This window comes from Mesoplodon mirus (genome assembly GCF_964341445.2).
Source record: "Mesoplodon mirus genome assembly, chromosome: 3".
NCBI lineage: Eukaryota > Metazoa > Chordata > Mammalia > Artiodactyla > Ziphiidae > Mesoplodon > Mesoplodon mirus.
In genome coordinates this window covers 41,901,197-41,929,185 of record NC_138978.1, presented here as the reverse complement: position 1 = coordinate 41,929,185, position 27,989 = coordinate 41,901,197, and the positions used below count along the sequence as shown (strand labels likewise).

The following is a 27,989-nucleotide window of genomic DNA, read 5'->3' as shown; positions in this document are numbered from 1 at the left end:
AGCTGCAGAGCACGGGCGCGGGGCGCGGGGCGCGGGGCAGGAGCGGCGAGCCCCCTGCCTCCCACCGCGCCCTTCACCGGCTCCCGGAACCTTGAGCGCGCGGAACCTCGCTGCTGGACCGCGGGCGCGGCGGACCCGGAGGGCGATGGAGCGGGCGCGCGGGCCGCGGGCCGAGGCCGACGTGCCCGGGGAGGAGGAGGAGGAAGAGGAGGAAGCGGGGGCGGCCATGGCTGCCGTGGTGGCGGCAGCGAGTGGCGCGGGCCCGGCCGTCCTGCAGGTGGCCGGCCTCTACCGCGGCCTGTGCGCGGTGCGCAGCCGCGCCCTGGGCCTGGGGCTCGTGTCACCCGCGCAGCTGCGCGTGTTCCCGGTGCGCCGCGGCTCGGGCCGGCCCGCGGGGGGCGCCGAAGGCAGCGGGGTCGGGAAAGAGATTGAGGCCAACCCCTTCTACTACCGCTACCGCGACAAGATCCAGCAGCTGCGCAGGTGCGGGCCCGGCCGGCGGCGGGCGGGGAGGAGGGGCGGCGCTCGGCCCGCGCTCCTGGTGTATCTGTATCTGGCGCTCTCAGCCCTTCCAGCAGCCCTGCCAGAGGATCACTGGCACTGTCCCCACTCTACAGATGGTTATCTAGGCTCAGAGAGGCTCGGTCACTTGGCTAAGATCACACAGCTAGTGTGAGAGCCGGGAGTCTCTGCGAAGCCCCAGTTGTCTTTCTGTCTGCTTTAGTTCTCAAAACGCTGAGGTCGACTCTTACGACAGCCCTTAGGAGGCAGGCAACTCCGAGAGACCTGTACTCATTATCGAAATGGGAAAATGGAGCCTTCCAGAGAAGGGACTTGACTTGCTCAAGGTCACCTATTTGAGTCAGCTGAGCCCTGTCCTAGGACTCGGGTTCCCAGGCTTCTAGCTGAGGACCCTGACTGTAAGGAAAGGAGATTGGGTGGGGGCAGGGCATCAAAGGTTAATAGTGTTACAGTTGGCTCTCAGTTGAACTCTCATTAAGATGAGAAAACTGAGGGTCAGAGAGAGTAAGAGGCCTGCCAAAGGTCACACAGCTGGTTGGGATTTCTCTGACTTAGAATCCGGGGTTCCTAACACTACCCTTCACCTTCCAGAGAGAAGGACCTGGAGATTAGAGGAGGTTGAGGTGGGTATAAGGGGGCCTTGGAGGGTCCAAAGAGTTGAACTGGGAAGAGCTGAAAGAGATCAAAAGTGAAAATTGAAAGGACTTGGGAGAGAATCTGGCAGGGTGGGCAGACAGTTGTCTTAGGAAAGGAAACCTAAGACTGATACTGTAACTTCTTTGAGTTCTAGCTCACCTCTACTTCCACAGCCTTAATTTACTCTATCATCTTCACCCAGAATATTGCAGTCATCCTCTAACTCAGCGGTCCCCAACCATTTTGGCACCAGGGGCCGGTTTTGTGGAAGACAGTTTTTCCACAGACTGCGGTGGGGGGGGAGGCGGGTTATGGTTTCGGGATGATTCAAGTACATTACATTTAATGTGCACTTTATTTCTATTATTATTACATTGTAATATATAGTGAAATAATTATACAGTTCACCATAATGCAGAACCAGTGGGAGCCCTGAGCTTGTTTTCACTTGCCACTCACTGAGAGGGTTTTTGTTTGTTTATTTGTTTTGTTTTGTTTTGTTTTGCGGTACGCGGGCCTCTCACTGTTGTGGCCTCTCCCGTTGCGGAGCACAGGCTCCGGACGCGCAGGCTTAGCGGCCATGGCTAACGGGCCTAGCCGCTCTGCAGCATGTGGGATCTTCCCGGACCGGGGCACGAACCCATGTCCCCTGCATCGGCAGGCGGACTCTCAACCACTGCGCCACCAGGGAAGCCCCAAGACATTTATTTATTTATTTATTTATTTATTTGGTCACACTGTGCAGCATGTGGGACCTTAGTTCCCCAACCAGGGATTGAACCTGTGCCGCCTGCATTGGGAGCGTGGAGTCTTAACCACTGGACTACCAGGGAAGTCCCTACTGATAGGGTTTTGACAGGAGTCTGCAAGCAATTGATTTATTATGGTCTCTGTGCAGTCAAACCTCTCTGCTAATGATACTCTGTATTTGCAGCCGCTCCCCAGCGCTAGCATCAGCGCCTCAGCTCCACCTCAGATCATGAGGCATTAGATTCTCAGAAGGAGCGCACAACCTAGATCCCTCACCTGCGCAGTTCACATTAGGGTTCGCGCTCCTATGAGACTAATGCTGCCGCTGATCTGACAGGAGGCGGAACTCCGGCAGTAATGCGAGGGATGGAGAGTGGCTGTAAATACAGATGAAACTTTCCTTGCTTGCCAGCTGCTTACCTCCTGCTGTGTGGCCCAGTTCCTAACAGGCCACGGACTGGTACCGGTCCGTGGCCCGGGGGTTGGGGACCCCTGCTCTAACTAGTCTTCCTCACTTCTGGTCTTAGACCCATCTACCCCCAGTCCATGTCACTGCTACTATAATGATCTTTCTTTGAAAGAATGACAGAGTAAATGAATGAGGATTTTTGCTCTCCTTCAACAGCATTCAGATACACTCAAGTATTTGTCATCTTAAAAACCTTTTCTTGACCTACATTCCCCTTCAGCCTTTTCTCACTGATCCCTTTCACAGACAAGCATCTCAGAAGAGTGGTCTACTAATATTCTGAATACTTCACAGCTCCTGTTCATTCTTATTCATGAACAAATGAATGACTGGTTTTACTTTCCTTCCCCACTAGATCATTCCTGTGTCAGTATTTACACATACTACTGCTATCTCCTAAAGAGTGGCTTTCCAAGGCCACTCCATATCCTTAGTGTTCCATGCAAGGCCCTTGTGCTCTAGTACCTGCCAGTCTCCCTAGCTTTATCTAATACCAAAACTTCCTTTTAGCTCCATGGCCCAGCACAAAGGAATAAAGGACTGATGATGGGGGCAGGTGTTCCAGGTAAGGGGAGCAACAGAGCCTGAAACCACCTCAGCCATTTGGGAATATCTGAGCAAATTTTCATCATAATACCTGTAGCACTCTTATGTACTTATTTACATGTCTTTCTGTCCTACTAGATGGTAAGCTCCTTGAGGTAGGGACTCTTTCTTATTTATTTCTGTATCTCTGAAGTCCAGCAAGTTAACCAACAGGCGAGAGACAACAAGTCAAGTTTGTTGAATGAGTGAAAGGGAGAGAGGAAGGAATAAGTCCTAGAAGAAGTTGAGTGAGATGGGAGGGAAAACTGTGGCTACAAAAGGGAAAAGAACATGAAGTAGAGGAAAAGGGAGGTAAGCAGTGAAAGCAGGGCCAAAAAAGGATCAGTAGAACCTGGGCCAAGTCAAGGAAAGAGGCAAGACAGAGCTTCGCCGTGAGGCCCAAGACTAACAGGTAGGCTATCGTGAGATATTTTAAAAGGAATTATAGTCCTGATTGGTTAGTGCTGTAGCATACTCACTAAAACCTGGGCTCTTGGAGCACTTATAACCCCCATTCAGTGTGAGCCAACAGCAAGACAAGGCTGTGTGCCCTGCTGACCCCACTCCAGTCCAGTACCTGGGTTTTTGCATCACACTCTACACTGGTGAGAGCTTTAGGCCCACTGTATCTAGAGTGTGCATAAACGATTCCCAGAGAGCAGGTCCACGGTAAGGAATGATTTACAAATCATGTATATGAAGAGAGGCTAAAAAAACTGAAGAAATTCAACCTAGAGAAGAGAAACTTAGGAGGTGACATAAGAGCAATTTTCAGGTACTCATAAAAAGAACTAGACATTTTCTCTTGTTCCTGGGGGAGTGAAAGATAGAGAGAGGTCGACTTAGACTCTGAATGTTTTAATAATAAAAGATGTCCAGGGTGAGAGTACACAGGGCTCCACTGCCTGGGCCACCCCTCACCGTCTCCATCTGCTCACTGGCAACACTGACCTAGGCCCTGGTACTTGCAGCCCTGGCCGGGCAGGTGCCACACCCTACCAGGTTAGGCCCTTGGTGCAGCTCTTCATCGAGGAGGAGCTGGCCTTCTCCGGAAGGGAGGAAGATCTATCCAAGTACATGGCAGTGAAGGGAGTGGTGTTCGACATCACCTCCAGAAAGGAGTTACATGGAGGAGGAGTGCCCTCCGTTGCCTTGACCAAGAAGGACCAGAGGGGTGACCAGGATGCCCTTGGAGCCTGCAGACATCACCCATGACACTACAGTTCTCATGGCCCGGGAGCTGGAGCCCCTGGATGACATCTTCACCAAAGTGTACACAGCCAAATATTGTCAGCTACACAGCCTGAAGCATTCTTAACAGATGGCAGCCCCAACCTGGACTCCACGCCTGAAGACCAGCCCCATTTTGACATAAAGGACAAATTCTGATGTTCCATCAACTGGAGCAGGTTCTTTGGAGAGAGGGTCAGGGAGAACTCAGGTGCTAAATCTGCAAAATAGGCTGCCTGAAGCCTCTGAATTGCCGGGATCTGAATAAATAGAGATTTGCCCTAGTCGGGGAGGGAAGGGAGATGTCTAAGAATTAGATGTGTTCCAGTAAAAGCTTGACACCTGGGATTCCTGCCTGAGGATTCTTGCATCTAACCCAGCAAGATGACCACAAAGTACCTTTCCCATCTTAAGGATTTAAATTCCAAATACCCAGAGTGTAAGTACCTGAGGGAGCAAGCCCTGTGTCACCCTAGGGAATATCCTGCAGGAGAAAAATGTTACACAGGCCCCTTGAGGATTAATAACAGTTGAATAAGTGGATTTCTTTTTCCACTTTCTTGATTTGTAGGCCTGTGCTCAGGCCTAACTAAATTAAGACAAATCCTTCAGCCTCTGACTGTCCTCTCTCTGTGAAAGTGGAGCATGGTGCTTTGTTATTTCAAAATCCAGAAAGGCGGGCTTCCCTGGCGGCACAGTGGTTAAGAATCCGCCTGCCAGTGCAGGGGACATGGGTTCAAGCCCTGGTCCAGGAAGATCCCACATGCTGCGAAGCAGCTAAGCCCGTGCGCCACAACTGCTGAGCCTGCACTCTAGAGCCCGTGAGCTGCAACTACTGAGCCCGCATGCCAAAACTACTGAAGCCCGTGTGCCTAGAGCCCATGCTCTGCAGCAAGAGAAGCCACCGCAATGAGAAGCCTGTGCACCACAAGGAAGAGTAGACCCTGTCTCCACAACTAGAGACAAGCCCGCGTGCAGCAACGAAGACCCAACGCAGCCAAAAATAAAATAAATAAATAAATGTATTTAAAAAAAGAAAGGCCCAGGTGGTTTATCCTTTGGTTTACCTTTGATCAGGTCTGACCCAACTGCTTTTGAGTCCCGACTGGAGACGTGCAGTGAGTTTCGGAAGCAGCCAGTGGGGCACTCCAAGCAAGGTGACTTTATCAAATGTGTGGAACAGAAGGTAAGACTTAGCCCTTAGGGTGTTGTTGGCTCACCAGTGCTCTACATCCCCACCCCTGACCCTTATCCTGGGAGTGGGCTCCTTGAGGGGGTCAGCTCCATCCATAAATGGTATTCTGCTCTTTCTGGCAAGGTACTGTAGTCATGGTGGAGATACAAGGGGATGAAAAGGGTAATCTCTTCTCCCAGGGGGTATAGTCGAGTGGTCAAGGAAGGGCACACATGTAGGGATCAGGGAGGAAAAAAGGGCTTAATACATGTTAGCTCTCAGAGCTGGGGAAAAGCATGTTGAAAGCTGTGTATAGTCAGCCCTCCCTACCTGCAGGTTCTGCATCCACAGATTTTGCATCTGTGGATCCAGCCAACAGCTGATAGAAAGTATTCAGGGGGAAAAAAAACTGTAGAAAGTTCCAAAAAGCAACACTTGAGTTTGCCGCTTACAGGTAGCTATTTACATAGCATTTATTGTATTTACAACTATTTACATAGAATTTACATTGTATTAGGTATTATAAGTAGTCTAGAGATGATGTAAAGTGTATGGGAAGATGTGCGTAGGTTATATGCAAATACTACACCATTTTATACAAGAGACTTGAGCACCTACAGATTCTGGTGTCTTCAGGGGTCCTGGAACCAATCCCTGACTGATACCAGGGGACAATTGTATAGGGAGATTAATCTAATGCAGTGCTTCTCAAACTTTTTGACCATGACCCACGGTAAGAAATATATTTTACATTGCAATTCATTACACATATATGTATATAATTATAACTGAAACAAATGCTTACTTTTACTATTGATACATGCAATGCACTCTTATTATTATTTTCATCTTTTAAAAACTTTGGCCACAGTCCACTAAATTGATTTCACAACCTATGATTTGAAAAATACTAATCTAAGGTGGTGCACAGAACAAATTGGAGTGGGAGAGGCCAAAGCCAGGGAGAATATATCCAGGTGTGGGCTTCATGGGCCTGAAATAAGGTAGTTACAGTGGAAAATTGGGGTTCTACATTGTAAAAGGAGAGATGTTTATTTTACTTGGAAAATAACTTTTTTTGCCTTGGGTATCCTAAATTTTAAGAGAATCCACTCAGTCTTTTAATAACTGGTTGAGTTAATTAGAATAAGAATAGTTAATGGGTTAGTCATTACAAGGTTGGGGAGCAAATTCAACTTGTGATAAACGTAGTTTACAATTTTATATGAACAAATAACTTTCTACTACAAATATTTTATCAAATGTAATTTCCTTTAGCAAACATTTATAGTGTCAAGATTACAAATAAATAGCTATGGGAAATATTACTGTATTATAAACTTTCAATATTATCTGGGAAAGCTTTTTGCCCCTTTTTGAAACAAGACTTAGAAATTCAGCTTTACGATGACAAGAGCAGAATAAGTAAAGATTTAATTTAAATTATGGCAACTCAGGTAAATATTCACTTACTGTCTTTCTTACCTAGCTAGAGGAAGGCTAATAGCTAATGGCTACATTTCTAAAGCCTTTTCTTTACTTTGAGTCATTGGTTCCCTACCACGTGATACCCAACATCCCCCTTTTATAATAAATTATATTTAATTCTCTCTAATTCTACCCTGAAATGAAATGTAGACAATATAACCCACCTACACACATAATTTCAGGGGGAAAAAATAAATATAATGCCTTAACTGTAATAAAGGGAAGTATTTTTTAAATAAAATACAGATTTCAGCATGTAAGTTCTTGGGCACGACTATGCTGTGAGACCTAGTACAGTCATCAGGTTCTTTCACCTCTATGAAATCACCATAAATACATAAGCAACAAATGCAAACTGGTACGGGATGTTGGTAATTATAAAAACTCCCAAACCATAAGCAGTGTTGTTATCAGTGACCCTCATGAGATTCCACAATGTACAGTCTTCTCTTAAGTTACATAGTAGTTGAATTTCTGAAAAATTCAGCATTGAATAAAACTGTTTTAAAAAGGAGAAAGAAAGAGAAAGGAAAGGAAGGAGGGAGGGAGGAAGGAGAGAAGGTCTGGCTAGGATTGGAAAGTTGTGTGGGATGAGGGGAAATTCATTATGTAGAACTCATCTGCAGAATTGCAGCTCATTTACCACCGCTGCCTCTCCCATAAATGCAGGTGAAACCATCCAGTCAATTATTGTGATAACAAAAAAACAGGTCCCCATAGGTTTCCAAAGCATCAGTAGTAGGCATGCTTTAAATGTTTCATTAATTGCTCTTGAGACTTTGGGCACATAGGGTGTATCCAGTAGGTTTTTCTACAGCACGCTTTTGTCTAATTTGTGGGTACTGGTTCTACGGACATCGTTTATGAAAGGTTTGGATTCATTAAAGCACAGAGTAATGAAAAACAGGGTTTAATGCAGAAAGTATGTTTCAGCTTCAGAATCCCAGGTGTGGATTGCACTCCTCTCTGAAAGGCACAGAAATTGAATGGAAAACTCAGAACAACACATCCCTACTGTCAGAAACAACTCAAAATTGTATTTCCTGGCCATGGCCTTTATCTGAGAGTGGGCTAGGAGAGAAAATAATCACTTTCAGTTGTTCCTGGCCTTTTTTGAGGGGGAGTCTAATTTGAGGGAGGGAATACTAAGATGGAATACTAGAAAAGACTCAATAGTCTGCTGAGGTTGCCTGACTTCAGAAGTGCTGTCACAGATAAGAAGCAGCTTGGAAAATACATCCTTCCGTTCTTACCTCCTCTGTGGCTCACTGGGAAGGAGAGCACAGGAAACCCAAGTAGGCTTGTTCTGGGAAGGATTCCCTCATCCATGGTGGCAGGGATAGAATGGACTCTCAGTACCAGTAGATGGTGTTTACTAACAAAGAACTCCTTTCTCATCTCTGTATCTCAGAATCAGTCAAAGAAAAGTTGTCTCACAAACAGTAACTCTTAGAACAATGTGTACAGTTACTGTATAGAGTGGAGAGAAGTGAGTTCTGAGGTGCAACATTACTAAATGAGTTATTGGGCACCTCACCTAGGGAGGGTGGTCTTCTTCTTAAGGGTAAAGTATAGTTTAATATCCTGTCCCATTGTATATTTCAGACAGACACATTGGGGAAACAGCGTATGAGCAGAGGATTCACCAAGGACAAGGTAGGTTTCTAATTAAATATCCAAGCGTGAATTCATATGGAACATCTATAACAAGAGGCTGCAATTTTGAACATATTTACTGTGGTTCAGTAATTTTGTGATTTTCTAACTGTGGAGATGAGAGGTATTTCTATGAAATTTTGTTATGACCTTGATATGACTCCTAGTATAGTGTGGGTCCTGGGGGTGCTAGAGGAAATGTGAAGGAAATGTAGTGTACTACTTCCTACTTTCTATAGGAAGTAGATTTTTTTTTTTTTTGGCCACGCTGCGCAGCATGCGGGATCTTAGTTCTCCAGCCAGGGATTGAACCCGTGCCCCCTGCGGTGGAAATGTGGAGGCATAACTACTGGACCGCCAGGGAAGTCCCAGGAAGTTTTTAAAAATCAAATAAAAACATGTTTACTCTGTCATTTAACTTGCAAATAAGGAGCCACTTCTGGCAGAATAGCAGTTAAAGGTAACAACCGAACTTTCTCCTCTTAGGATCCCAGTAGATATTCCCTGAAAATAGAACTGTGAAACCTGCCCTGGGGGTTCCCTTTTCTGAGCATGTGGGTTTTCTTATACTCATTCTCCAGTTATTGAAGATCTGCTTTACTGTCCTCCCATGTTGCTTCCCACAAGGCTTACAGATAGAGTTAAACTGTTTTATTTTTTTAATTGTGGGTGTTAATTGCCTTTTATTTTCTCTTTCAGACTCTCAGTTCAATCTTTAACATTGAGATGGTGAAAGACAAAACTGCAGAAGAAATAAAACAGGTAATGAATGAAAATGAATTGGCATACTTTATGAAAATGTGTGCTCTGTGAACCAAATCTGAAAGTAGAAAAGAGCATACATTTCCTGACACCTCTTTCTAGCCAAAATGAAAGGCAATCATTGAAAGCAAAAATGATGAATTACGTGAAAAATAGTGCATACAAAAACTTGGTCTCACTCCTATATATCTAATCAACTCACATTTCCCCTTTCTTTTTCATTCCTGTTGTCCACATCTTATTTAAAATCATCACTACTCTATGCCTGGATGACTACCTTTCTAAATAGGTTTCCCTGCTCTAACTTCTCCCACCCCCTCTCCCCCTATCATATCCTCACCAGTTCAATCCTCCTAAAGTTCTACTTCATATAGTGTATTGGTTAAGAACACAGACTCTAGGACCAAGCTGCCAGTTTTAAGTCCTAGCTCTGCCACTTACTAGCGGAATGACTTTGATAAGTTAGTTAACTTTTGGGGGCCTCAGATTCCCTATCTGTAAAGTGGACATAATAATAGTACTTACCTCATGGAGTTATTTGGGGAATTAAATGAGTTAATATTTATAAAGTACTTGGAACAGTGCCTGGCACAGAATAAGTGCTATATTTGTGTTTTTAAATAAATAAATATTATGTTAGTAACCTGCTCTCAAATATTCAGTGACTTCCCATATTCCTTTGCTTGACATTCAGAGTCCTCCATTATTTTAGGACCTTCTGCAGGAAGCTTCCTGGACACCTTCCTTCAAACCATGTGTGATCTATTCCGCTTGTTTGGCCATTCCATATACCAAGCATTCCATATTGCTTGAATTAGCATTTGTAAATGCTATTTACATTTTCACATCTGATTCTTTCCTCTCTAATTAGAATAAAATAAGCTATTTATTGGTATTCCTTATAGTTCCATGAATTATATTTTAGGTCTATTGAGAGAATCAAAATAATAATAAAAGCAGTATACTACGTGTCAGGTACTGTACTTAGTGCTTTATATACAGTATTTCATTGTATTCTCATAACCCCCTTATAAAGTAGGTGCTATTATTCCCAATTTACAGCTGAGGAAACTGTAACTTAAAGACATGAAGCAACTTAGTGGCAGAGCTAGGACTCAAACCCTTGTCTGTTTGACTCTACATCATATTCCCTTACGGGAAGCTGTGCCAATTGCTGTGGGTGTCCTTGAGCGCTGTGTCATTGATTTCAGCAGACAGTTATTAAATGTCACCCTCTGTGCCAGGCACAGAAATAAATGAGAGAATCCCCAGCTCTCAAAGGGTTTCAGCCTAGTGGAAAGAGAGACACAAAAACAAAAAGAGAACAGCGCAGAGTTCTAACTTCTGTTAATAGAGGCTTAATGCAAACTCTCCAGGAGACCTGAAACTGCCTTTGGGAAGAAGTGCCAATAGAAAGTGGACACCAGGCATGTCCTTTAGGGGAGAAAGAAGCCAGGCCCAGGAGGCCTGATCATCATATGACAAATATCATTTAGACCTACATTTTTAGATACGAATTTGTGTTCATTAATATAATTTTGAGTAACCAAGGTCAACTATGTTAGGGAACGTCTGTCAGTCTCATAAATTCAGTGTGGATTCAGAAAATATCTTCTAATATAAATTAAATAAAAATAAGCAGGATATGCTGTCCTTAAAATGAGGAGACAGTGTTTTGACATGCAAAAAAAAAAAAGGAAAAAAAGAAAAGCAACCTTACTGAATTGATAGAGTGAGGTCCTAGGAGGTAATAGTCCTTCTGTGCTTTGTGTTGGTGAGATCACACTTTGATTAGTATCTTCAGTTGCCCCCCTCCCCCCCATTTTCATGGGAATGTTGACAAAGCAGAGCAGCTGTAAAAGAAGGTGACCCAGTCTTCAACACCAGCTCCCTCAGGTGTCTCCTTGGCTATGATGCCTTCCCCAACCTCTATGCCTTTGCTACTGCTTGTCATTCTCTGCTTAGAATGTGTCTCTTATTTTCTCTCCTACCTGTTTATCTTCCCAGACTCCCTGTTCACCTGGCTAACTCCTGATCATTCTTCAGGATACAGCTCAAGTGTCGCTTCCTCTGCCACTTGTTCCCTAACTTGGATTAAGTGCCTCTTTTTTGCCCTCGGAGCACCTTGGCTTTGGTTTGCATTGTAATTCTGTTGTGCTAAGCACAAACATTATTTCAGTAGTCTTCACGGTAATCCTCTAAGGTTAATATTACTATTTTATTGATGAGTATATTGATATAATTTAGTGATTTCCAGTAGTTTTCCCAAAGTAGCATAGCCAGCAAATGATAAGAGCTGCGATTTGCATCCAGATCTGCCTGACTTCAGACCCTGGTTCCGAATGACTGATCCTGGCTCTCTGAGAGGGCCCACAGTTGGCCGGACAGTGCGGGTTTGGGGAGAGAAGAGAGAAGATATGATAAAAAAAAAAAAAGCTTGTCTATTACACACAAGGCACACCTTGGGAGAAGTGATTAACAAGGTCTCAGAATCCGTTTCTCTGATAGGAATTTGTTATTAAGAGTTGCAGTTTAATCATCTAGAAGAGTAGGTGGTATTAAATCTTTTTTGCAATCATGTACTAGTAATAAAAGTATTACATTGGGTTTTCCTCCCTGTTATCAAATAGCATATTACTCCGAGCAATGAAAGCTGTCACCACTTCTTGGTACAGGTTGAAAAGGTTACTGATGTGTCACAGACACTCTCTCTTTTTTGTACAGATTTGGCAGCAGTATTTTGCAGCAAAAGATACAGTCTACGCAGTTATTCCTGTAAGTAGTTTGGAGGGGAAAATGAAAGTGTTATAACATGAAGGTCAGGGCTCTAACCTTAGCAGGCAGTTGCTTTTACTTTTCCTATGTTTATTGCCTCTTGAGAACTTACATTTATAGCTCTGAAGGTTTTTATTATGCCCTGAGCACCAAAGATTGGGAACTCCATATGGTATATTTATGGCTTTTGTTTTTCATCTTCCTTGTTTAGAAATGTCTCTTTGAGTCAAGTCTCTGACAAGGGAGCATGGTGTAAGTTTATGTTGCTGAGCAATTTCCAAGTGTCTTTTATTTATTTTTGGTATTTTCCAGCCAAGCTGTTGGAATTTAGGACAGGGCCTCTGGCCTAGCTTTCTTCCCTTCCTGTCTATGAGTGACCTGTACCTGAGCTGACTTGGAGCTTCCTCCTAGTCTTTTTCTGGCATTTCCCCTCAGCAAGTGGCATTTTTTTTTTTCCTTTCTCAAAATTGCTTTCTTGGAGATAGTAACGGGCCACTGCTTGACCATTACGATCTGTGACTGGGAAGGAATGCTGCCGACTTCTTCTGGTTTATGTCCTACTGCCTTCTACCAGAAGAAAGCATTTAATGTACTGGGTTATCAGCTAGTTCTTTCATTGTTCTTCTCTGAAGAGGAAGTAGCTTTAGGTTAAGTTTATATCAAGCACCCAAATATATACTGAGCTTACATGTGTAAGTTTAAGGAGAAAAACTTACAGATGGAAAAATAAAGCCAGGCCTTTTGGTTGTTGTGAGAGTATTGCTATCTTTTAAGAAAATAAAAAGATCTTTTACATATATACCCTTTCCTTTCATGAGTCCAACATTCAGAAGGCTCAGCACTTTTCATGATATTTTAGGTCTCCAGTGCTGACTCATCGTTTGAACAGGCTTTCTTAGCTCTCCCTGGACAAAGTCAGTGACCTGTTGTCTCTGACACTGGGCAGAGTCCCCTGAAGAGTTAGAGCATTTGCAATATGCACTCTTCACACATAATTCTGATATTGAACAGGAAAGCATACCTCTGCTTTTTCCTCTTTGTTGTAAGAGGGATTTGTAAATGATGGAACTTGGGATTGTTTTAGTTGTATTTTAGTTCTAGAGTTCAGTCTTGGTGAATTTAAATGTGATTGTGGCCTTTTATGTTTTCTTGTTTTTGAATTTTATTCTTTTCTAACCTACAGAAAGAGAAGTTTGATCTGATCTGGAACCGAGCTCAGTCCTGTCCAACAGTAAGTGTCCAGTGACCATATGAGGATTGCTTATCAGTGCTGCCAGACAAGGATGTTTCCTAACCAATCTCTTCATACTCCATACCATCTCACATGTTGTAGTTATTTAACAAAGACGCTCACATGTTGATTGTACTGATAAGTAAGATTTTTAGCCTTATGAAATCATGTGGGTTTGGCCCAATAAGCCTGTGGCTGTTTAGCTCTCTGAAACATCTCAGCCCTTTCTGATGTGGATCTTAATTTATTAATATAAGTGAATGTTGGAAGCAACACCTGAGACCTTAATCTTTTCATCCTCCTTTAAGTTTCTCTTTTATTGGCAGTTTCTTTTCAGTTTTGGCCATGCTATTTTGATTATATATACCTAAAAGGAATTATGAAATTGTTGCTGGGGTATTGAGCTGCCAGAAGACCTAAGAGAAAGGGAATAGGTGAGATGGATCAGCTGACTTGGTGTCTATACTAATTTCTAAGATTCTCAGAAAATGCTTCTAAACATTGCTGAGAGAAAATAAAAAACATCTAAGTAAATGGAGAGATATACTGTGTTGGACGACTCAATATTGTTGTCATTTCTCTCCAAAGTGATCTCTAGATAAAATATAATCCCAATCAAAATCCTAATAGGCTTTTTTTTTCTTTTTTTTTTTTAAATTGACAAGCCAATTTTAAAAACTTATTTGGATATCCAAAGGACCTAGAATAACAAAACAATTTTGAAAAAGAAGAACAAATTTAGAGAACTTACATTACCTGATTTCAAGACTATGTTTTCATAAAGCTACACTAGTGAAGACAATGTGGTAACAGCATAAAGACAGACAAATAGATCAATGGAACAGAATAGAGAATTCAGAAGTAAACTAATGTATGCATGGTCAGTTGTTTTTCAGCAAAGGTGCCAAGGTAATTAAATAGAGAAAGGATAACCTTTTCAACACATGTCCAACAAATTGTGCGAAACAATTTGAGTATCCATATGCAAAAAAATGAACCTCTACTCTTACCTCACACAGTATCCAAAAATTAACTCAAGATCTAGAAAAAGGGCTTCCCTGGTGGCGCAGTAGTTGAGAGTCCACCTGCCGATGTAGGGGACACGGGTTTGTGCCCCAGTCCGGGAAGATCCCACATGCCGCGGAGCGGCTGGGCCCATGAGCCATGGCCGCTGAGCCTGCGCATCCGGAGCCTGTGCTCCGCAACAGGAGAGGCCACAACAGTGAGAGGCCGCATACTGCAAAAAAAAAAAAAAGGTCTAGAAAAAAAAAAAGATTGAATCTTAGTGACCTGGGCTTGGCAGAGATTTAAGTATCGATACATCACAAAAAGCACAAAACCATAAAAGAAAAAATCAATAAATGAGATTTTGTCAAAATTAAAATTTTCTCTTTGTATACCCATGTTCATAACAGCATTAGTCACAGTAGCCAAAGGGTAGAAGCAACACAAGTGTCCACTGATAGATGAATGGTTAAATAAAATGTGATATATAGATGCAGTAGAACATTATTCAGCCTTATAAAGGAAGGAAATTCTGACACATGCTACAACATTCATGAACCTTAAAGACATTATGCTAAGTGAAATAAGCCAGTCACAAAAGGACAAATACTGTACGATTCCACTTATATGAGGTACCTAGAATAGATTCATATACAGAAAGAAGGACAGTGGTTGCCAGGGGATAAGCGGAAAGCACGGTGGGGAGTTATTGTTTAACGGGTATGGAGTTTCAGTTGGGAAGATGAAAAAGGTTCTGGAGATGGATGGTGGTGAAGGTTTCACAACATTGTGAATGTACTTAATGCCACTGAATTGTGCACTTTAAATGGTTAAAATGGTAACTGTTATGTCTATTTTACCACAATAAAAAAAACTAAAAATTTCTACTTTTCGAAAGACATTGTTGTGAAAATGAAAAGGTAAGCCACGGACTAGGAGAAAATAGTTGCAAACATACATTGACAAGTGACTTGTATATAGAATATACTAAAAACTGTTACAACTTTATAAGCGGACAAGCAACCCAATTTAAAAATGAGCAAAAGAGTCAGACAATTCACCAATGAAGTGCAATGGAAGTTATAAGATGTTCAACATCATTTGTCATAATGGGAATGCAAATTAAAACCACAGTGAGATACCACTAAGATGATTAAAATTAAAAAGATTGACCATCCCAAGTGTTGGTGAGGATATGGGACAGCTGGAACTCTAATATATTGCTGGTAATAATGTAAAACAGTACAACCACTTTAGAAAACAGTCTGGCAGTTTCTTTAAAAGTTAAGCGTATACCTGCCATAAGACCCAGCCATTCTACTCCTAGATATTTTCCCAAGGGAACTGAAAGCATATGTCCATTCAGTGACTTGTACACAAGTGTTCATAGCAGCTTTATTTGTAATAACCAAATACTGAAGATACCCAACTCTGTCTCAGGTGAAAGAATAAAGAAATTGTGTGTGTGTGTACATATACATCATATACAATACATATATAATGGAGTAAGATTCAGCAATAAGAAGGAATGAACCATTGATATATGCACCAACATGGATAGATCACAAAACAATTGTGCTAAGTGAAAGAAGCCAAACCAAAAAGAAGTATAGATTCTGTGGTTTCATTTATACGAAATTCTAGAAAATGAAGACTGACCAGTAGTGACAGAAACCAAGTCAGTGGCTGCTTAGGAACAGTTGGAGAGCGGGAGACATGAATTACAAAGGAATTTTTAGAGATAATAGATATGTTCATTGTGTTGGTTGTGGTAATGGTTTCACTGTATACATATGTCACAACTATTCTAATTGTACGCTTTAAATATATGCAACTTATACTTCAAGTATACCGCAATAAAGCTTTAATAAAAATGTTTACCCTTTAGGCACTGAGGTTATCTCATGTAATAATAACAAAACAGAGCCTTAGTGGTTAGCAGTAAGGTGACAATTCCATGACTAATGCATATTGGACTGATTATACTTTGTTTTGTTCTGGCACCATTCTCTGCACCACTCCTCCCCAATTCATCTTGAGCATAAAACTAATTATTTCTTGGTGTTTAGAGACATGCTTCAGTATCAGCCTCAGATAGTAGAATATGAAGTGATTACAATAATTGTGACAAAAATTAACGCAGCAACATTAGAAAGTTTAGAAATTGAAAAAGACCCAAAAGTTCATCAAAAGAAGGATAGATAAAATTGTGGCAATTTCTGTAGTCAAATTCCATATAACAGTGAAAATAATGAATTAGAAGTTACACTTATCAACATGAGTAAATCTCAGAAGTATGATGTGAAGTAAAAAAAGTGAGTTGCAAAAGTATACATATAACCATTGTAAAGTAATTATACTCCAATAAAGATGTTAAAAAAAAGTATACCTATAGTTGATACGATTTAAGTTTTTAAACATGCAAACAGTACTATTTCTTGTTTATGGATGTATACCTATACATTAAAAGTATAAAAACCTGAAAGGGAATGACAGACACCAAATGCTGTTTACCTGTTATACTGGAATGGAATTAGAATGGGTTTACAGAGAGAGCTTCATTTGGATCTCTAATGCTTTCTTTCTTAGGTGGGTTGGGTAGTGTATGAGTGTTTGTTACATTATCACATATGAATTTCATGATTTAAAAGAAGTTTTAAAAACCAAACTTTGAAGAAATGGAGTGAATGACACAGGTGGTTGGACATAGAGCAAATGATTTTATTTATTCATCTGTCTCCTCATGTATTTGTTTCCCACAGTTTCTGTGTGCACTGCCAAGAAGGGAAGGTTATGAGTTTTTTGTCGGGCATTGGACAGGTACTGAACTCCACTTCACTGCACTTATAAATATTCAGGTAGGTGGCCTGTGCTCAGCCCCTAGATGAAGGAGGCCTACCCTTTTGTGTTATTATGAGCCCTTGCTGAGGCTTGAGGACACAGAATATGTACTAACTACCAGCAGGATTTGCTGTAGCACTGATGAATTGTCGTACTTTGCTGGGCTAGCTTTTTAGGCCCCACTCACTACCTAGAAATTGAAAAGATCCCAAAACACGTTCTCTGACTATTTCTGGCTCTCTCCTCTCTTCCCCATACATCTGTAACATTTACTGCATGTACCTCACTTAACAACATGGGTGAGTGATGAAGGTTATCTTTATAACCTTAAGGTAGGCTCTTTGTCTTACATGTGTTTTATTAACCAAGTCAGCACTTTCTAAGGTGCTAGATGCATAGTTTTCATTTCACAGATGTCGTTTTGTTTGCTTCCCTCCTTCCTTTTTCTTTGTTTTACTCCCAAGTATTAGATTAAGAAGTTTGATCCAAAGCATTTGAAGCTTTTAAAATAAAAGTATTTTAAATGAGATCATCACCAGTATTGACATTCTATATTTGGAGGCTGAATCTAGCAAAAACAAGAATGTATTATAATGGCTTGGAAGTTGGGGTAAAGGGAGCACAAAACAGAATGAGAATTTGCTCATGACTGTAGCCCTTGTGATTGTATCCAAAAATTATATTGTGTTTGTTTTTAAAAAAAAATAGTAGAAAGAAAAGAAAAAAAAATAGTGGGCTCAGAGAAGTTAGTTCGCAGTGCTAATACGTGGTAGAGCTGGGTTTGCTCGACTCCAGGTTATTGACTCCAAAGTCTATGAACTTAACCATTATGCTGTTGTGTTGGAAACTATGCTAGGACTGGCTTTGTGAAGCTCATATACAAGTATAGGAAAAAGATCCAGAAACATAATTATGACCAAAATGATGTGTATTTGAAGTATGTTTGAGAGAACTGAGGCTGAACTATTATTAAGAGTACCCTAGCAATAATTAGGTATTGATGATTAAAAGGACTTTTGCTGAAATTCTAAAGATGAAACCCAGAGATCTTTTGAATGTATAGTTGTTTCCTTCTATACTATATGAGGGCTTAGGCTTTGAACCTAGCCTCTGTTCCTAGTCTGGAGTGAGGTCTAGTCACCACTGCCCTGTCCATTCTTCATGAAATTATGATGTTCCCATTCTTCTTTCCCCACTTCCTCCCACCCAGATTATATTTTAAAACTGCACATTACAGGGCTCCCCTGGTGGTGCAGTGGTTGAGAGTCCACCTGCCGATGCAGGGGACACGGGTTCGTGCCCTGGTCCGGGAGGATCCCACATGCCGCGGAGCGGCTGGGCCCGTGAGCCATGGCCACTGAGCCTGCGCATCCGGAGCCTGTGCTCCGCAACGGGAGAGGCCACAACAGTGAGAGGCCCGCGTACCGCGCAAAAAAAAAAAAAAAAAAAAACTGCACATTACAAATCTGGCCCATGTGCAGACTCTCCAGCTGTTTGCTACAGCTTAAAAGAGCTCAGTCCTCAGAGCCAGCCAAGGGGAGTAGATTTCAACTGTGAAATGCACCAGTCCATAAAAGCGGCAATTACACAGGCATATTGCTTTATTTAAGACTTGATCTGGTAGCTGCTTGTGCCGCTTTGTTTTTAAATATATGGCCATGATGAAGGATTCACTGCCTACTGTAAACATTTTCCGGGAGAAAAGCCAAACCTTTTTCAATTGAAGACACAAATAACACTGTGCAAGCTGTCAGTTTCGATGTGCCTTGGCAGACCTGGCCACCGCCACGTGCCAGTCCTCCGACTCACCAGCCACCCAAGGGGCTGTTAAGAGCCAGAATTCCCTCCAGACTCTATTGCTGTGAAGTCGCAGTTTTGTTGTGGTGGCACCTTACTGAGCCTTGATTAAGTGTTCCTCCTTACAGACCCGAGGGGAAGCTGCAGCCAGCCAGCTGATTTTATATCACTACCCTGAACTTAAGGAAGAAAAGGGCATAGTGCTGATGACAGCAGAAATGGATTCCACATTTCTGGTAAGAATCAACTTTTACCTTTTTGGATTTACCTGGTGACCCTGAAGGTATTCAGATACAGTTATATGGTATCCGCACTTGTTACCTTTCTAAAATCCAGTAATTCTGACTCCAGGACACATCTGGCCCTAGGGGTTTCAGGCAAGAGACTATGGACAAGTAAATGGCTTCTTAAATGTAGGGAAGAGTTCAAAGTCTAGAATAGTTCTTAATCTTTTATCTTCCTCCACACTGTTCACATGTACAGCATTCATCATACATAGTGAATTTCCTTCCTCCTTTTCCCATTTCCTGGGATAGAGCACTGACCATATGCCCATAGGTAATGATGTCTTTTGTGTTTGTTCTTTACATATCCAGGGCCAGGAGCAGTTTTATGATTACTGTTCAGCCTGTTCGTCTAGTCCTTGCTCATTTCAGTCTCATTTATCTGGCAGGGTTTAACTTCAGGTTGTCCTCAAGATAGTGGGCACTTTAGTGCCTCTTCCTCCTGAGGTTCTTTATTACAACACCCACTTATTTTTCCTCTGTCTCTTAATCAGCTGCATACAAGAAAGGGAAAAGTTATGCTACTCAGCTAGTATCTCATAGTACCAGTAAGCCCCAAGTCTAGGACATAATTGAGACTCTACTTCCTTGTCTGTTATTCCTATAACTGTTCAGTCCCATTTCTCCCATTCTTCCTTCTACCCATCACACTCAACTGGAAGTCACCCAAAATCCTACCCAGAAGAATGGACTTGGCCATTAACTGAGACAGACAAGATTGCAGGCGGAAGAGGTTTGGGAGGAAGATCAGGAGCTCAATTTTCAACACGTTAAATCTGAGATGCCTATTAGATATCGAAGTAGTAGGCAGTTAGATATATGAGCTTGGAGTTCAGGGGAGAGGTCCAAGCTAGAGAGATAAAAATGAGAGTAGTCAGCATACAGGTTGTTATTTAAAGCCATGAGACAATGAAATCACCAAGGAAGTTAATGAAGGTAGAAAAGAGAAGAGGTCTAAGAACTGAGCCCTGGAGTGATGAGGAAGCATCAGCAAAGAAGATTAAAAAGGAAGAGTCAGTGAGATAGGAGGAAAATTAAGATGGTAGAATCCTCTGGAAGCTAAGATAGAATGTTTCAAGGAACAAGGGTGCTCAACTAGCCAAATCTCACTTGCTGGTAGGGCAAATGAGATGAGGACTGAGAATTTACTAGATTTCACAACATGGAAGTCATTGGGGACCTTTATAAGGGCAGTTTCAAAGGAGTGGTAGGACAGAAGCATGATTGGAGTACATTTAAGAAAGAATGGGAAGAGAAAGAGTAAGCATAAACACATCTTTCAAGGGATGTTTTTCAGAAGGGAAGGAGAGAATGGGGTGTAAGAAGTGGGGATGAGAATGTTTTTTTGGTTTTGTTCTAAATGAGAGAAATAACATTATATGTTTATGCTGATGGAAAGAGCCAGTAGAGAGGGAAATATTGATAATGCATGAGAAGGAGGCTGGAGAGTTGTTGAAGTGGTGTTTTTGAGTGGGGTGAGTCTTGGGAATGAGGGGTTGATCTTTGCCAGAAACGTAACAACAGGAGAGAAGCCAGGATATAATGACACAAATACAGTTAAATGAATAGAGGTGATGGTAGCTTGTAAGAAGTTCTCTTCAGATTGCTTAGTGAAAAGAAAGATCGTCAGCTGAGAGTGAGGATGGAAGAATAGGTGTTGGACTTTTGAGTGGAAAAGAGAAAGTATGAAATTGTTGTCTAGGACAGGCCCATGAGTTGAGAATGTGTTCTACATCTTTAAGTAGTTGAAACAAACAAACAAACAAAAAAACTAAAAAAGAATAATATTTCATGGCCTGTGAAAAGTATATGAAATTCAAATTTCAGTGTCTGTAGATATTGGAACACAGCCATGCTTATCATTTACATGTTATCTATGGCTGCTTTACCTCTACAACAGAGAGTTGAGTAGCTGCAACAGAGACTATAGGGCCATAGACCCTAAAATATTAACAGTCGCCCTTTCCAGAAAGTGTTGACGTGTGATCTAGGAAAATGGAAGAGAGAATGGGTGTGCGGGTACAAGCACAGAGAGGGAGGACCGAGAGTTGGATTTAACTAGGGTTATGGTTTAGCCAAGTGATGTAATGAAGTAAGATAGGGACCAGGAAGTTAAAAGTGAATGCAAAAGAATGATTGTAATTATTGACAATGGAGTGCAAGTTGGATAAAGAGGGAAGTGGAAACATGAGAAAGGTTAGAGACAGAACTGCGAGTCCTACTTGAGTTAAAGGATTTTTTAATTTGGGAGTGAGTGTTAAATATAGGAAATAGTAGACAAAGTGCGGATGTTTCAAATTGAGATTTGGAGGGGATATGGTTATCAATAATGATAAGGTTTAAAATTTGACCGGAGGAGTGAGTGACATAGAGATTGTACTGCATTTTCTGATCTTCAGCAAAGCATAATATCTAACTGTATTAGAAGTGGACTCTAGAGGTCAGAGGAGACCCTTTCTGTTTTAGCATTTATACCACCTCACCCTAGTGGTCTCAGACCCATAATTATTAAAATTTACTTCCTAGCCTTATAACATTTAACATCATACCAGACAACATACATTTGCCTTGTATAAGTCAACTTGACTATGAGTTTCTAATGTAGTACAGAATTAGACATGTTAGAATTTAGTGTAGAGATACATGATTCAGAGATGGGAAACCTAGAAATGTAATATAAATATATGATCCCCTGCACACTCATGCATGAGTTTGCACTTTAGGCATAGTGTTTCCAAATACAGTAAAGCAAATGAATAGAAATACCTGGAAACTAGAGGTTTCTTCTGAACTGATTAACTTTAATGATGAAAGTTTAGTATAGTATTAGAAAACCTTATTTGGGTCCACATGTGTGTCAACAGATGATTTCATTGGAATGTAGTAAGTGCTAGGATAGAGACATGCACAGCTTTGGGGGAGGGGGCAGGGGGAGCGTTCCTGGCCCAGAAGGAGGAAGAAGCATTCCTAGAGATGACACCTGAGCTGCACCTCAAAGATTAGCAGGAGTTTAGCAGGGTAAAGTGGGGAGGGGGAGGGGAATGTTCCAGGTGGTGGAAATAGAATACATAAATGCTAGGAGGCATAAAATGACTTGGGGTATTACAAACAGTTTGCTATCACTGGTATATTAAAAAAGGAAGTTTGGTGGGTTGTGTTTAAAGGATCAGCTTTATCCTGCAGGCACAAAAAGATCATTAAAGGGTTTTGAATGGGGGGTGACCCATAAAGAGTTGGATTTTAAGACCATTAACCTTAAGTATTTACTTCCTAAATATTTTTTAGTTCTAGCCTGGTCAGTGTGATCATTTAAAATGTAGTTGCAATAGTCTGGGCAAAAAGTAGTAAAGACCTAAACTAGAGCAGTGGTAGTAGGGATGGAGGAGAGAGAATGACTCCAGAAATATATAGGGAATAAAATGGGCAAGACTTGGTAATTTGATTGTAGCTATTAAGATTGAAAGAGAGGGAGGAATCAGGTTTGTTAATAAACCTCCTTGTTGAGCAACATAGGGAATTAATATGTTTATCTTCTTGGGTCTTGGAAAGGGAAGAGACTACTGTTTCATGTTGAGAGAATAAAAGGCAGGGGGTGAATAAGTGGGCAGGGGTTGGGGGTGCAGGGGAGCTTTCCATAATCCTCCATGAGAGACATTTGCACATATCTCCATATCTTAACTCTCTATCCACCATTCTAGTGGTCTTCAAACTAGTGGTCAGAGCCCTTTATCCACACAGAATCTTACTATGTTAAACCCCAGGATATAACAGCTGAAAAAGAAGTGAAGGGACCAGAGGCACCTCCACCTAGGACTCTGCAGTTTGAGCAGCACTGTTCTAGAATGTACACAACTGAAATTACCCTTACCTCCACCATCCTAAGCCTTAAATAAAAGTTGACTCACAGGCCCTACAGTTCAGGGCCTCAGAGAGTGGTGGTACCTGCCTCAGATTATGCACTTGCCTTAGAGATGGTTTGTTCTTGAGGCATGTTTGAATATAAGAAAGGTAAAAATGATGAAGTAGAGTTATCGACCTTGATCAGTCTTAACTATTTGCCCCACCAGAAATGCTATCAGGGTGAAGTGGAGGGAATACCAGCCTGGGAGTAGAGAGGTCTGGTCCTTGCTCTGCCACTTGTTAGCCATATGACCTTGGGTCTATCCCTGACCCTCATCTGCTTTGGTCTCCTGGTCCATTAAATGAGGACTGGGTGATCTCTAAGGCCCCTTCCAGCTCTAAAATTCTATTAATTTGAAATAGCCAGCATTTTGGAAAATGGCTTTTGATTGAAGATCCAGTCTCAGAGATCAGTGCCTGCTTATGAGAAATGACCTGCAAGGCCCATAGGAGGGAATGGAGGTGAAGCAGGCTGTGGTATTTATAAACCTATTTTCATCACTGTAGCTAGACATAGCACACTTTTGACAGTTTTAGTAGGAATTTTCCATTATCGCTTGGGGTTGGGTTTTGGCTGTGTGAACATTGTACTTGTGAATAAGTGCCTCTGATCAGCTAGCGCTAGAGAATGTATAGGAAGCAAAAGTAAGAGTCTTTGAAGTAACTCTCTTGTAAGGTTTCAAGAGTGTAGCCTGTGTCCTGCTCCCACTTCTGTTACACAGAGCGGTCTGGTCACCATTTCCCTGCTACTGAGCTTTAGAGAAGGTGGCCCCTTCTTTTCCCTGGGGCTTTGCGGGTGGATTAGTTAGAAATGACTGCATAACAAATTACTACTCCAAAACTTAGTGGCTTAAAATAACAAATATCTATCGCCTCACAGTTTCTGTGTGTCAGGAGTTCAGGAGCAACGTGGCTGGGTGTTTCTGGCTCAGAGTCTCTCATGAAGTTGCTGTCAAGATGTTGGCAAGGACGACAGTCATTTGAAGGCTGATTGGGCTTGACGATCCACCTCTGACCCCACTTGCATGGCTGTTGGCAGGAGGCCTCATTTCCTTGCCACACTGGCTTCTCTGTAGGCTACTTGAATGTCCTCATGATATGGCAACTGACTTTCCCCAAAGCAAGTGATTCAAGAGAGACAAAAAGACAGAAGCTGCAATGTCTTCTGTGACTGAATAGCAGAAGTCATTTTTCATCATGCCACTTTAGTCCATTTGTTAGAAGCAAGTCACTATGTATAGCCAACACTCAAGGAAAGAGAAACGAGGCTCCATCACAGAGAAGAAAGAGTGTCATAGGGAATCCCCTGGCGGTCCAGTTGTTAGGACTCCGCACTTTCACTGCCGAGGGCCTGGGTTCAGTCCCTGGTCAGGGAACTAAGATCCCACAAGCCACGCAGCACAGCCAAAGAAAAAGAAAAAAGAAAAAAACATTGTCATAGACTTTATGGACAAATTGTAAAACTACAGCTGGCTTTGGCACTACTTTTTTGACTGAGGTGGTATGAGGAACAGGTTTTATTCAAGAGTATGTCTTGTTAGTCAAGAACTTAGTAGTAACTCACAAACTGGTTCTTGGAGATGGGTAACTATTGCTATTTTTTCCCCCTTGAGATAAACTTAACAGTTACTAAAGAACTGAATGAAGAGGGAAATTTTTAACATATGCATTAATTTATTAGCAAACATTCACCAGATTTCACTGGGTGCAGGATGTAAAAGAAGCACATACTTTGAGAAATTCACACAAAGGAAGACAGACAAAAAAGAAAAAGAGGAAAAAAAAGACAGATACAATACAGTATGATACATACTATGTTAGAGGGACGTGTAGGGTAATTTGAATACACAGAAAAGGGGCACCTCACCAAGACTTGGGATGTCAGGGAAGCTTTCTGCAAGCGGTGACTCCTGGGTGAGGGCCCCCAACTGCCATAGGACTTAGACACAGAGCTTCATGGCCCTGTGCTGGAAAGGACCTGACTGTTCTTTTTACCTTTCAGAATGTTGCTGAGGCACAGTGCATTGCCAACCAAGTTCAGCTCTTCTATGCCACTGATCGAAAAGAGACCTACGGGTTAGTGGAGACCTTTAACTTCAGACCAAATGAGTTCAAATATATGTCTGTCATCGCTGAATTGGAACAAAGCGGACTTGGAGCAGAACTGAAATGTTCTTAGAACCAGGATAAGATTTAGAGCTGTAAGGTTGGTTTACAGAGTTTGCTCAGCCCTGGATAGTCCTGAGCCTACCCACCCCCTGACCTCTCGGGAGCTCAACATCTATAATGGGCAGTCTCTAAGGAGTTGCCCTGTATGCTTATTGCAAGAAGTAACATGGAGGTGAGCCCTGTTACTTGATAGTCAGGAACCAAGGTACCCAAGCATTCTGATCATTATCTCCCAGCATACCGAGGTTTCCTTTTTAAGTGTTTGAGGTCATAACCAGAGACAGCCAAGGATCCACAAGATGGTTGACTTGATTTTACACACTGTAATAGTATATTTGTTTTCTGGACATTTCGACTGCACAGCTCCCAAATGATTAGCTCCTCATCTTTATAAACTGTGACAGGATGATAAGCTTGAAGACCTGCTGTAGTTAGATGTGGGCTTTACATACTCTTCCCACTTGGCTGGCCAAAGGCATAACCCAGATATCCTGTTAGACTCCAGAACAACCAGATATTGCCATCAGGATTAAGACTCCATCTAGATGCCCCCAGAGATGGCTACACTAAAGTGTAGCTACACTAAAGTGTAGCTGGTTTGAAGTATCAGCAGATTTCAGTTATAGTTAAACGGGTGCAGTGCCTGCTGCCTGCGTATTTTTAAACTATGGTTTGTGGCGCCTGCTTCTCTAACTCTGCCTGTTGGAAGCTGTGTATTTGGAGGGGCTGAATCAAGTGCAGTATAAATAAATCAACACTTTTGTAAAGAGAGGATGAATCCAGATTGGCTTTTTTTTTTTTTTTTAACAACTCTAAACCATGCCAGTATTATAGAAAAGGTAGGCGGAAGCAAATGTACCCATATTGGGTGTGGGGAAAATGTAGCAATAAAATAAAGTCTGGCTTATAATCTTTGTTACACTAAATAGTGAAATCTAAGCTGTGTGCTATCCATAGCGTCAGTACTGTGGGCTGATTTCATCAAAACCCATCTTCGGACTCAGCAGTTGCTTGAAATGCCAGAAATAAGAAAGCAGCTCTCCAGCGCAGGAAACTCAGGTTTGGTTAGTAGTACCACTGTTGTGGCTCCGAGCTCAGCGATAGAAGCCGGTGGCGGTTACACACCTGCCTTCTGAACTCGAGGCCCCAGAGCGTGTCCCCGCCCCCAGTATTGTTGTCAGCCGCCTCTACTCTAATACTTTCCTTTTCTTCATCTAACATGCTCCACTTTGCTGCTCCTGCCTATGGTCCGGCGAATGACACAATATGGTGAGTGGGAATGTAACCAGGATTTGCAGTTTGTGTGTGTGTTTTCTTTATTACAGGAGACTTTTTATAAGTTGGGCTTGTCCCCAAGTCCTTTAAATGGGGTTGGACTTCCTGTTATTTTCTGAGCTGTGTTTATTTTGAGGTACTTCTGAGTCTGTGCGTAGAAAGAGATAGTGTTTGTTTAACCTGGAAAAGTTGCTGGTCTTTCACAGTTTCTCTTAAGGTTGAGCTGTTTCCTAATGCAAATTCAGGCCTCTGTTCCTGACAGTTAATTTTTTTGAGAAACTTGAATCCGGATGTTTGGAGTCCCAGGAATCTTTGATATCAGGTGGAGTTACTTTCATGGATATGTTTCCTTTTCCCTCCAGATGGACCCAGGCTTTAGCCATAGTACCTTTCATAACACCTCCACCAGAAGGTGAGAAAATGATGGGGAAAGAAGTCAGAACTGGCTGCTCATTTTATTATTCCTTCCAGCTTTGCCCTGAATCCCCCACTCGCCAGAGAAGTATGTATCCATGGCCAGTTACATTGGACATGATCAGAGTACCATCTGGCTGTTCTTTATATTTACCTAGCAAGATCTGGCAAAGAGCTAAAAGAAAATTGTTACATTAATCAGTCCCCTGGTACAACATGGTGTTATACAAAGTGGACAGGCTTTACAGTTAAGTGAATCTAGGTTCAGTGTTGGGATTCATTAGCTCCAAATGTTGAACAAATTATTTAAGCTCTCTAATTCTGTTTCTTTACCTGTAAAATGAGAGTAATAATATCTACCTCACAGGATTATTGTGAGAATTAAATTAACTTACATAGAGACTATACAGAGCTTAATAAATGTCATCTCCCTTCTTCCCCCCTTCTTGCCCTGCCTCTCACCAAAGGCCAACACAAATTAGCATTTCAGATGTGCAGATCATCCTTCATTCCAGTTTTATAAGCAAACCTTATCTCACAGGTTCTCAAACTTTAATTTGCAGTGGAATTACCTAGAGCACTTTAGAATGCAGACTCCCAGGTCCCAAAGCCCAACCTGCTGAAGTGCTGGGAATCTGCATTTTAATATGTGCTCCATATGATTCTGATGTAGATAATTAGCCAGCCACACTCTGAAGACCACTACCTTCTCTGTTCTTCACAAAAAATACCCGTTAGCCAGGTCTCTCGTTCCTGGGGACATGAACTGTAGAATCCGGTCCCTCTGCTCTTTTCCTCCTGTAGGGGTCCCCTCGGCATACGCTACATTATATTTACTCATGTACGTATCTTTCCCCCAGACTGTGAGCTCCATGAGGGCCAGGCTTTATCTCCATTCTCAGCACCAAGGACATGGTCTGGAACAGAGAAGATACTCAGGTTTTTGTTAAATAAATAAATGACATGGATTTTAGCCAAAACATTATCTTGTTCTGTATATGCTTATATTTAAATAGCTTGAATTTA

The 27,989-nt window shown here is 41.9% G+C and overlaps 1 protein-coding gene across 2 annotated transcripts; it reads left to right on the top strand.

Annotated features, from left to right (window-relative positions):
* Window positions 1-15: 15 nt before the first annotated feature.
* On the top strand, window positions 16-27,936 carry ATPAF1 (ATP synthase mitochondrial F1 complex assembly factor 1). 2 transcript variants are annotated; one of them, XM_082614581.1, is made up of 9 exons: window positions 17-483; window positions 5,270-5,378; window positions 8,460-8,510; window positions 9,210-9,272; window positions 11,997-12,047; window positions 13,231-13,278; window positions 17,046-17,141; window positions 19,050-19,157; window positions 25,108-27,936. In XM_082614581.1, the coding sequence occupies exons 1-9, from the start codon at window positions 146-148 to the stop codon at window positions 25,282-25,284; spliced, it is 1,041 nt and encodes a 346-aa protein (XP_082470707.1). In that variant the 5' UTR covers window positions 17-145; the 3' UTR covers window positions 25,285-27,936. The 2 variants fall into 2 exon arrangements, with proteins under 2 accessions (XP_082470708.1, XP_082470707.1); XM_082614582.1 differs by lacking the exon at window positions 11,997-12,047 and having other exon boundaries at window positions 16-483.
* Window positions 27,937-27,989: the final 53 nt, after the last annotated feature.

Excerpts from the sequence above, each read along its gene's own strand:
- ATPAF1 (XM_082614581.1), top strand. The coding sequence starts at position 146 with ATGGAGCGGGCGCGCGGGCCGCGGGCCGAGGCCGACGTGCCCGGGGAG. Across the intron at positions 17,142-19,049 it reads CTGCACTTATAAATATTCAG|ACCCGAGGGGAAGCTGCAGC; the intron begins GTAGGTGGCCTG and ends TCCTCCTTACAG. Across the intron at positions 19,158-25,107 it reads AAATGGATTCCACATTTCTG|AATGTTGCTGAGGCACAGTG; the intron begins GTAAGAATCAAC and ends TTTACCTTTCAG.